Source organism: Cornus florida, unplaced genomic scaffold (assembly GCF_030987335.1).
Source record: "Cornus florida cultivar Cherokee Brave unplaced genomic scaffold, ASM3098733v1 CherokeeBrave_3.0.0_Hap2_Chr06, whole genome shotgun sequence".
Lineage (NCBI taxonomy): Eukaryota > Viridiplantae > Streptophyta > Magnoliopsida > Cornales > Cornaceae > Cornus > Cornus florida.
Window position 1 is genome coordinate 60,020,215 of NW_026775576.1, and position 12,063 is coordinate 60,032,277.

General features: G+C 32.6%; 1 protein-coding gene across 1 annotated transcript; it reads left to right on the forward strand.

The window, feature by feature from the left end:
* Window positions 1-9,128: 9,128 nt before the first annotated feature.
* On the forward strand, window positions 9,129-10,893 carry LOC132314181 (premnaspirodiene oxygenase-like). The gene is made up of 2 exons (XM_059813076.1): window positions 9,129-10,013; window positions 10,117-10,893. Exons 1-2 carry the CDS (start codon window positions 9,129-9,131, stop codon window positions 10,741-10,743), a joined length of 1,512 nt encoding a protein of 503 aa, XP_059669059.1. The 3' UTR covers window positions 10,744-10,893.
* Window positions 10,894-12,063: the final 1,170 nt, after the last annotated feature.

A 12,063-nucleotide genomic window follows, 5' to 3' on the forward strand; every position in this document is an offset into this window, starting at 1 on the left:
TCCTAGAACGTTCAAGCTTAAGGGGTTTAAATGCGCACTTTTCAGCGCTTATCAGGAAATAAGCACCATAACCATAGTGCTCAACGCCAAACCGCCTCCCAAAACCAACAACAACATAATCAGTCGATAATTACCTAGCCGGTCACTTGAGTCACTCTTCTCAAGGCAACATACGCATTCAGTCAAAAAGACTTCACGCACTAGCGTCAACATCATTACCTTTTTCCTCCACCGTTCCTTAGAATAACCTTGGCCCCAATGTTATTGTGTATGTCATGATGGCTCAAAAATGTTAGGTGTTAAACAATTAGGCCCATTTACAATATCTGACGTGATAATCCAATTTGAATCAACTCGAATCCAACAAAGAATTTTTGTCCTGATTTAAAAAGAACTAAAATTATTGTTCCTCTATCATTTATCATCTACACTTTAAATTTTGTATTAAAAAAATTAATAATAAATATATATAAAAAAGGGAACGAAATGTGTGTCATATTGGAGTCCTTCTCCATAGTTTGGCAGGTTAAGGGGAAAAAAAGTTATAATTTTATGTTATTGTGTATGTCATGATGACTCAAAAATGTTGAACAAAACATTCGAGTCTCAAGAAGTATGAACAAAGAACAAAATATTACTTTGGTCAAGACACGTGGAACTCGTGACAAAGAAAAAAATAATAAAGGGCGAACTACAAATAACCCCCCTTAACTTTCACCTCTTAGCAAATAACCCCCTTTATGAAATGTTTTAGCAAATAACCCCCTCAACTGTCACGAGGGGGGTATTCTAACTAACTTCTGTTCAAGTGATTTTCTAACCAAATTTTGGGACGAAATTACCCCCTCAACATCTTCAACATTCGTGGTGACTGTAAGTCAACATCTTCAACATTCGTGGTGACTGTAAGAGAAGAGATTGCCGAAAAATGGGTGGAGCTTAGGCTATTATTTCTAAACTGCATCGTTGATGCCAACGGCGGCCACCAAAACCCAAACCGAAAATCTCAAGTTAAAACCGAAAATCAATCAACAGAGGTCGGCATCCTCCAATGATCAAAGTAACAGAGGTCATCATAACCAAATTTGGACTGTCAATGAAATTCTAAGCAAAGATTCAACGACCGCAGGCCTTCGTTGAAGATCGATGTGGCTCAGCAGAGGTCGTCATACCAAATTTTGGACTTAGCCGAGTTGACTCAGCCATCGACGCTACCTTTGGATACAGAGGAAGAGAGAGTACACTACAGAGGAGTCCAGCGAAGGCCGTGGGGCAAGTACGTGACGGAGATCCGAGATTCGAACTGACGCGGGTCTAGAAATCCCAATATTGTATGGTGACAAACTTTCTAAGGGCAAGAGTGTAGTCGTCATCGAGTCCGACAAGGCCGACATGGACGTCGAGACCTTTTATGACGGTTACTTGGCCGCCATCATGGTCGACGAAGGTGGTGTCGTCGCCGTCGGATCCACTATTGCCCTTCTCGCTGAGAACGAGGAAGAAATAAACTAAGCTAGATTGAAGGCTAGTAATTCGACTACTTCGTCTTCTCCATCTTCTTTGGCTGAAATTTTAGATTCGTCTCCTCCTCCGCCTTTGTTGTAGAATGACATAAATGTTAAAGTGACTGCAACCTGTATACAAGTTCCTGTTATGCTTGCACATGCTGAGAGCATCAACCTTCAATTTGAGAAGCCTCTTGATGAGGTAATGTTATGATATTCTCTACTACTGTATTGCCTTTTAACTTGAAGTTTTAATAGAGTTTGGTTGCTGACAATTTTTGTCGCAAAAACTATTTTCGAAGTATATATATATATATATATTACTTTGACCAATTTGTTCTTCCAAATGCTTGAAACTTGAGTGGTAGGATGGGACCGGTGACAACATTACTGAAAATATATTTTTCCTTGTGGATTCCTGGCCGGTTTACTATTTGTCTTGTATATTACTTTTGTGCTTTCACTTCACGAGTTCACATGCAACATTTTTGTGATTTTTTTTCAATTTTTCCATCCATGCATCTGAATTATCCATAATTATGATGGATGATTACACTATAAGGACATGTATAATGAACATGTGTGTATAATTAGAATGACTATGGGAGAAATAAATAAATTCTACAGTTAACTTTGCAAAGGGGTAATTTGGTCTAAAAAATTATCTTAAAAAATAATCAAACAGAGATCAGTCAGAATACCTCCCCTCATGATAGTTGAGGAAGGTTGTTTGCTAAAACATTTCATAAGAGGTGTTTTTTGCAAAGAAATGAAAGTCACCGGTACCTCCCTACCACTCAAGTTTCAAGCATTTGGAAAAACAAACTGGATGGTACCGGTGACAACATTATTGAAAATATATTTTTCCTTGTGGATTCTTGGCCGGTTTAATATTTGTCTTGTATATTACTTGTGTGCATTCACTTCACAAGTTCATATGCGACATTTTTGTGATTTTTTTTCAATTTTTCCATCTATGCATTTGAATTATCCATAATTATGATGGATGATTACACTATAAGGACATGTATGATGAGAGTATGTGTATAATTAGAACGACTATGGGAGACAAAAATAAATTCTCCATTTGACTTTGCAGATGGGTAATTTGGTCTAAAAAATTATCTTAAAAAATAATCAAACGGAGAGCGGTTAGAATACCTTCTTTCATGATAGTTAAGGGAAGTTTTTTACTAAAACATTTCATAAGAGGTGTTATTTGCAAAGAAATGAAAGTCAAGAGAGGTTATGTACAGTTTGCCCAATAATAAATGATGCTCCATTTTTTCAAACTTATTATCCACCCAATTCGTGACAAAGAAAGAAATAATAAATGATGCTCCATTTTTTCAATCTTATTATCCACCCAATTTGTGAAAAAGAAAGAAATAATAAATGATGCTCCATTTTTTCATCTTATCCACCCAATTGCAAATGGCGCTCTTCACACAAATATCTGTGAAATGGGGCTTAGACAATGACTGTAGGTCCTACAAGAAATATACTACACTTCTTTCACTACACTCGTCCATTTCTCTTTCCTAACTGACACATTTCTACTCTACACATAATGCCGCCCCGGATGCTCTAAATACGTTAATAGGTTAATAAGATGGAAAGTTAGGAACGCGTCACTGTATCGGGTGAGAACACGTGAATATTGTGGACCTACCATTTCCAACGCACACAAACACATAACATAATATAATATAATATAATATATATACCCCATTTTCGAGATGAACAAGTATAATAAGTCGGAGGGAATAATATATACCCAAGCATAGAAATAAATATTGATTGCATTCCATTTGTATACTTACTCAATTAAATATAATATATTATTTTAAATTTTTTATTGTCATCTATTTGTATTCTTATTTTGAAGACATACATAAAATTACACATTGATTTAAAGGTAAATTACATTTGCATCCCTTCAGGTTAGGTCAAATCTTATCTAGATGAACATTTTGGTTTTAACTTTTACTTCATCTTTAAAAAAAATATAAAATGTCATTTATGTCCTCACTTATTTAATATATTTTGTTAAAAATATCAAATTCCTTAAAAGGCAAAAGTACTCCTAATTTTTTCTAACACAACATCTCTCTTACTTTCTCTCTCTAATATGTATATACATATTATGTGTATCTATATATTTCAGTACGTTCTTCATCTCCTCACCCCGCATTACATGGAACTTCACGATCTCATTTCGAAGTTCTACACAACTACTCCGACTCATTCCAGTTCCTCCACATAAATGTGTGCTCAATAGTACTGCATTCATTTTCTCGCTCATCCATTTTTTCTCTCTAGAAATTCTTGGTATTCCTTCCATACAAAATTTTTTTTGGGGTGTGGTAGATAGAAATTCTTTCTCATGTATGTTCTGAAAAATTACAGATACACAAATCATGACCGTTGGTAAAGATGAGATGGCAAGGGGATATATAATTGTATTTAATCATTATACTCTGTTCTATTTTTTTTATTATTATTATTATTTACAAAGAGTAATGATAATTATTTTTTATTATCAACATGTATACATAAGCATATTATGCATACATGAATATATATATATATACACACTACATATATTATTATTACTATCTCTTATATCTTATATTTATCATTGAAGTCAAAGTTGAAATTAGTTGGAGATTTTAGATATATCATTGTTAACATAATGCTTCACATTGAAATTTCGTTCTAATTTTTATCATTTAGAGCAATATGAGTTCATATATTGGATTTACTTGTATGTTGGTGGAGTAGACAGTGGTGGTGGTGAGTCTGGTGACAGAGGGAATTGAGAGATTTGATAGACAGAGAGGAAAGTAGAAAGTAGTTTTAATTTGTTAATGGGCTATGAGCATTTTTGTAACTTAAAGAAGGGTTCTAGGAAAAAACTTATTTTTTTTTAGGTCAACAATATGTCAAAAGGGTAACATAGTCATTTTGTATATAAAAAGTGATCTAACTTGAGGGGTTATCAGTGTAATTTACCACTGATTTAAATAAGAAAAAGTAAAAAAAAAAAAAAAAAACAAAACAAAAAAAAAAACAAAACAAAAAAAAAAAAAAATGAAAGAACTTTGAAATGGAAAAAATTTAGAGTTTGAGATTATTTATTTATTTTTTGTTTAAATCAAAGGAGTTTAGAAAGTAAAAATGACAATAATAATAATAATAATAATAATAATAATAATAATTATAATTTTAATAATTGAAAATTATAATTATTTTTTTTAGGTTAAAGTTAATAATTGAAAATTTAAAAAAGGGCATTAAGTATAATTAATACTAAATATATATATATATATATAGCCCCATCCATTATATAATTTAGGGGTGGCAAATTATGACACGACACGACAACCCGACACGAACACAACACGAGTTAAAAGGGTTTGAGTTTGGCATAAATGGGTTTGGGTCATAAAAGGGTCGATACGATTAACCCGTTTACTTAACCGTATCGGGTTAAGGTTTAGGGGTTCAACCCTTGTAACATGTTTATAACCTATTTAACTCAACATATTATAATCGTGAATATAACCTATGTAATATGTTTCCTATTTAAACTTAATTACTATGGATAATTAAGTTATTTTAACATAAACCTTGTTTATGCCTTATGAATTTTTTTTTTTTTCTCCTTTTGAATATTTGAGTTAAATATGACAATTTTTTTCTATTATTTAGTATTTGATTAAATATTAAATGTCTCGTTTTAATAAACCGGTCATTAAACGGGTTAACACGATTACTTGTTTAATAAGCGGGTTGGGTTAGTGTTGAGATTCTTGACTCGATTATTAAATGAGTTGGGTTTGGATTTACCTATTTAGTATAATACCCTTACATCAACACGACACGAACACGACCCACGAACACGAATTGCCACCTCTACTATATATGGATACTACTTTTTCTAATATATATATAGTGGGTGGGGCCAGGGGCAGGTGTGGGATGGAAGTAAATAAGTACTCACTTCTCGGTGGCAGGACCTCAGGGGGACTTCGCCTAAGTCGCCTACCTAATAGGTCTTCATTTTTTTTTTTTTTTTTAATATTATATCCGTCTTAAAATTTTTATTTTCTTTCTATTTTCATACAATAAAAAGGCTTCTAAATTTTTTATTTCCTTATATTATAAATTTTAAATTTTTTTATTTGTTTACATTATAACTTTCCTAAAAATATTATTTCATTCATATTATTAAACTCTACCCAATAAAAAAATTCCAAATTTTTTTTTTTTTAATTTCCTTATATTATAACTCCTTTAAAATTTTTATTTGTATTTATTATTATACCAGAGATTTAATAAGGACCAAAAGATTTATATCTTTATACCTCTTTTCTCTCTCTCTCTCTCAACTTTTCAACACAGGTAACAGAGAGTTTCTTTTTTCTCCGAAATTTATAAAACTTTTCAAATTCTTATATTAACTTTTATCTTCTCTGTTTTTTTTTTCTTTTTTTTTTTTCTTATACATTTTTATGATTGCTCTATATTACATATTAAAAGGTCACTTTTATATTTTTTACAGCCTAAGGCTTCAAATTATATCCCGCTCACTCTCAATCATATATTATATTATATATGTATAAATTAGTCATTAAAAAATTATTAAGTATTAGGTAGACAAATTTTGAGAGAATTGACCGTTAACAGTTAACACACTTATTTTCTCTCTAGAATGTTACTTTCCTTTGAAAAAAAAGAGGTAATAAGACTTAGGCTATGTTTGGTACGATGGGTTTGAAGGGAAATGAAAACATTAGTTATGAGGAAAAGGTAAGAAAAGGGAAAGGAAGGATAATTTTAATTTCGTATTGTGTTTGGTTGATTAATGAAATAATAAAAAAAAAAAGGGAAGAATAATAATCATGTTTGGAAAAAAAAAAAGAGAAAGAAAAGAAAGAGAATTATTTTATTTCAGCCTCCCCGATCTCGCCTCCATCTCTATTCTCGTTCTCAACACTGGAACTTGCCCTCTCTGTCTCTCTTTCTCTCTCTCTCTCTACACTACAAGAATTAGAAGTTCAAAACCCATATATTTCAGTTTATCTATCTGTCTACAAGAATCAAAAGTTCAAAACCTGTATCGGTATATCATTTCAGATTATTCAGAAAATCAAAACCCATATCTTTCAATTTCCATCGTTGTTGTTCCAGTTTGGGTTCGCCGTTCGCAAGCTTCAACCGCTAGCCCGCCATCTCTCACTCTCTCTGCAACTTCTAACTTGTATGTATATGTAATCTTGAGATTAAAATTGGCATCACAAATATTACATCAGCCATTGTCTTCACTTTCTTCTCATTTTCTCTCATTTTTGGGAGGATAAGAAAATTACTGTATAAACCTATATATAATCCTCCAAACCTTTTCTTTCCTTTTCTTTTCTTCTATCTATTTTAACCAAACACAAATTTTTAATCACCCTTTATTATCTTTCCTTCCTTTTTTATTGCACCAAACTGCCCCTCAGGACAAGGCCCAACGGAAAAAGAAATATAGTTTTAAGGTTTATTTAAACACGTGACAACTGACAACAATTCAACGTAAGAAAAATAGACTTTGGTGCATGGGTGGGGCCTTGTGGATCGACGGCTGTGATCAATTATTGTCTTTTGTTGACTGGCCATCTTCCAACCAGGCACACACATTTTGGACTGTTTACTACGGAGTACTAAATTTCCTTTTCTTCTTCTTTTTCTTTTTCTTTTTTTTTTTTTTTTTTTTGAAACTTTGTATGTGTTATAAATAAAAAATAAACAACATAATTTGTACACTTCGTCTAAACTTTCTCTATAAATACAGGGCAAATTAATTCTCTCTACATTCACAATCAGAGTCTTTGTTCTCTGTTTCTCCATTCTGCACCGAAGAGGCATGGTAACAAGAGCTGCATCTCATTAGAAGTATATCCCCAACAGTGTGAGTCCCTCTCTCCTCTTGCTCTCCCCATGCATGCTTGCATATTTTTTTATAAGTGTATATGTGTGTGTATTTTAATTATGAAAACCGAAAGTAACATACAATATCGTTGACTCTCAGCTAAACAAAAATCTCACCGGACTTAGTTCGGTTGGTATAATTTTTCTTTTTAAAAAGAGACAAGTCATTGAGAGTTCAAGTCGTGTTAAGGATACGTTGATATCTGTTTACTCTAACTTTTTAAAGGAAAAATAAAAATAAATTGAAAGTTGGAGAACAAAAGCCTGTAATTTGAGAAGGCAACACTCCCAAAGATTACGAAAACAAATGATACAACTCTTTACATTTTAGGAAGCATAAAATTAAAATCAAATCAGATTAATAATTGATTTGAATTAATCCAAACCGTATAGTAGCGGTTTCAACTTACATTGGTGTTGGAATTTGGCCCATAACTAGCGTAATATTAAATGAAGCGGAAAGTTTATATGCCTGAGCTCCATTTATTATTTACTACAGTACTATCTCTGTTTTATTTTTTTTTAATATTTATCTTTTTATTTTTGAATGTTCCAAAATAAATACCTCATTTCAAAAATCAAAATATTAATTTTTATTCTATTACTCATTTAACCTTCTTGCATTAAATTTTAAAAAGTAAACATCATGTGAACTCACTCTAAATAATTTAATAATTCATTCCTTACTAATATTATAAGAAAATTATTAAAACTGATCACCATCTTCTTAGTAATTTTATAAATAAATAGGTTAATTATTATTATTTTTTTAAAAATAAAAATTTAATATTGAACAAGTACATTAATAACATAACATACCCAATACTTATTCTCCCCAATCATCACAAATAAAAATTAAATAATGATATCTTTACCCTCATATAAGATCCACTCGTAAATCCATCCCCTCTGTCATCGTCAGTCGACAGCTCACCGTTTTGCACTGTGCGACTTAAGTTACAAATAAATATAAAAATGACACTTTAGTAATTAGGTTATTTCCTTTGTCCGAACAAAGCTAATTCTACAATATCTGCCCAACAGAGATGGTAAATCTCTAACTGACGAGAGTTATATCCCTAAACATAGTAAATCTCTCTATTTCTTTTTCTCTGTGTGTGTGTGTATATATATATATATATATATATATATGGATGTGTCTGTAGTAGACTTATGATTCATTTGCCCATTATTTGCTTCTTTGATTAAATTTTCTGAATCTAACAGACTATATGTAAATGATCTGGGATCATTGGTCCCTGTCAATATGTAAATAAAAAGCTAAAAAAATTTTAATACATTTTTAACACACTTTTGACTCAATTACTTACGTGTATAATAGTAATTGCCAGTAGACAATATAATAACTTCTCCAAAAATGTCTGCTTAACCGGTTCATTCATGCTTCATACATTTCTAACATGTATCTAAACGTCTTTCTTGATTCAAAAGCTAAACGTTTACATATTTGAATGTGAAAAACAATGGCATCAACTTAAAGCTAGGAAAGAAAACTAAAAATGCTAAGAGTATCTTGCAGAACTTCAAGGCTAGCTCCACAACAAGTATAAATCTGTGATGCAAAACAATCATACCACTAAGGCAAGTACTGAATTCTCGGGCGCGGCTTAACAATTGATGATGATGGAGTTCTCATTCCTCTCCTTCCCAATTCTTTTCACATTCCTTCTCTTTATGTTCATGCTATTCAAAACCAATATCAGTTCAACTTCAAAACTGCCTCCTAAGCCATGGAAGCTACCCCTAATAGGAAACATTCCCCAATTTATTGGATCTCTACCCCATCGCCGCCTAAGAGATTTGGCCATTAAATATGGACCTCTGATGCACCTACGACTCGGACAACTTTCAATTGTTGTCATTTCTTCAGCAGAATATGCCAAAGAGGTATTGAAAACACATGATATCGTCTTTGCTAGCAGGCCTTTTAATCCCACGGTAAATATCATATTTGAGAATGACATTGTGCTTGCACCTTATGGGAATTACTGGAGACAACTTCGGAAACTTTGCATAATGGAGCTTTTAAGTGTCAGACGTGTCCAATCATTCCGACCCATCAGGAAAGAAGAGACCTCGAATTTGATCAAATCTATTTCAACACATACAGAATCTCTCATCAATCTCAGTGAAAAGCTTTTCTCGATTACATACAGCATCACTGCAACGGCAGCCCTTGGTAAGAAATTCCATGGGCAAGAAGAATTCATCTCTCTTATCAGGGAAGCCTTAGAGATAGCAGGAGGTTTCACTTTTGCTGATCTCTTCCCCTCGGTTAAAATGCTTGCTGTGATAACTGGGCTAAGGCCTAGAGCTGAGAAAGTTCATCGAAAACTTGATATGATATTAACTACTTTCATTGAGGAACATAAAGCTAGGCAGATGGCAAAACAGACTGGGGATGGTGAAACTGATAATGAAGACCTGGTAGATGTTCTTCTAAAAGTTCAGGAGGAGGGTAACCTTGAGATCCTTTTAACTACGACAAACATACAGTCAGTTATCTTGGTTAGTACATTTAATTACTTTTTTCTTCTATGAATATCAATTAAGCATTCAATGTGTAATGCGTGCATATTTTCTTTTCTTCTGACTCAGTTTGCTCTTTCAGGACATGTTCAGTAGAGGGATTGAGACATCAGCTACAACTTTAATCTGGGCAATGTCAGAATTGCTGAAAAATCCAAGAGTGATGGAGAAGGCACAAGCAGAGGTGAGACATGTTTCATATCAAAAAGGACATATCCTGAATGAAGATGACCTCCATGAATTGACTTACTTAAAGTTAGTTATCAAAGAAACTCTGAGATTGCACACTCCTCTTCCTTTTTTAGTTCCAAGAGAGAGTATGGAGAGATATGAAATCAATGGATATGAGATACCTGCGAAAACCCAAGTCCTTGTCAATTCATGGGCAATTAGTAGAGATCCTGAAAATTGGAGTGATCCAGAGAGCTTTGTTCCTGAGAGATTCCTTGACAGATCAATTGATTACAAGGGGACTCATTTTCAATATCTACCATTTGGTGCTGGAAGGAGAGTCTGTCCTGGCATGTCGTTCGGAATGGCTAGTGTTGAGCTTCCACTTGCAAATTTATTGTATCACTTTAACTGGAAACTACCCGAGAAAGAGAAGCAAGAAGATCTAGACATGACTGAGGCCTGTGGTGCAGCAATTACTAAGAAAAGAGATCTATGTGTAATTCCCATTGCTTATACTCCTTCAATTGGTGAATAAGATATTAACACCAGAAGTTAGAAATCATTGGATGGTCATTACTATAGAAAGGTAAATTAAGAGCAGAAGTTATATGGTCTGCCATAAATAACTGAATAAAGAGTCGGCTTCACTTATTGTGTTTTTACAGAAAAGTTTTATAGAGTTTTGATCTCAAAAGCTTTGCTCTTTGATTAAGTTCAATAAACCTCTAACTTCATTGTAGGTCCACTTTTGAATCTCATACAAGCCTTTACATTCCACAATGAGCAATGATTCTCTAACTGAAATATGAGATTTGACTAACTTTTTGGGTAAAAGAATACTGAGTAATTTATGGTCTATATTAATCTTAATTACAAAGATTATTACCATCTCATTGCTATTGCACTTTAGAAATATAAATAATTAAAATAGATGTCCTATCCTACTAAATATGTATATTCTATCAGATATCCACTAAGGGATCTCAAGAAATTAAATATTGTATCTCTAAATGTATACACAATTTTAACTCCATATTCTGAGACATTTTATTTATATATATTTCATGCCCTACAAGACACTACAAAGTATTTAAAAAAGAATCCATTCCTACCACCAATTTTTAAAAAGAAAAGAAAATAATCATAATTTATTATGAGAATGTTAAAAAAAAAAAGAATCCATTTAAAAATTAAATATTATAAGTAGAATAAAAAAATATATTTTCAAGTATTCCTCCAACTACTTCTCTTCCAAAAATTATTGAGTATGCAGAGAAAAGTCAACAGAATGATGTAGGCACAGATTGCTACAATATTGTAATCTTTGTGATGGACATCAAAATCTTTTATTTAATTTTGTCCATGAAATTACATCACTGTCTTCAAATCAAAACAACTCTAGAATCCTTTTGACTGAACCGGCATCAACTGTGTTGCTATCTTAGCCAACTAAAGAATTAATCACATCCTTACTCTCAAATTAGCACACAAATCTAGTACCGATCATCAAGACAAAAAATGGACCTTTTATTAAAGCTTTATTCATCTAGGTGCGCTTATTCTTTTCACTCGATTTTATTTTTATTTTATTTTTTTTTTTTTTTTATTGAGGATCAAAGATGGAAGTATAATGCAATGTATTGATCTATTAAGCTTTCTAACGATTCATGAGGTCGAGCGTCAGGTCAATGACTCCCAAACCAGACGGCTTTAGGGCATTAGGCATTCAAATACCCCTACGAACTTACAAGCTCAAATCAACTAGGCTACAAATCAAGACAACAACTATCTAATCATTTCCCACTTCTCACCTAGAGTTTGGGCCCTCCACCTTTCGGCGCGAGAAGTTCAGTGC

What these genes read in the sequence shown, in the direction of transcription:
- LOC132314181 (XM_059813076.1), top strand. Translation starts at nt 9,129, where the DNA reads ATGGAGTTCTCATTCCTCTCCTTCCCAATTCTTTTCACATTCCTTCTC. An exon ending in ACATACAGTCAGTTATCTTG is followed by an intron (nt 10,014 to 10,116) that starts GTTAGTACATTT and finishes TTGCTCTTTCAG; the next exon opens with GACATGTTCAGTAGAGGGAT.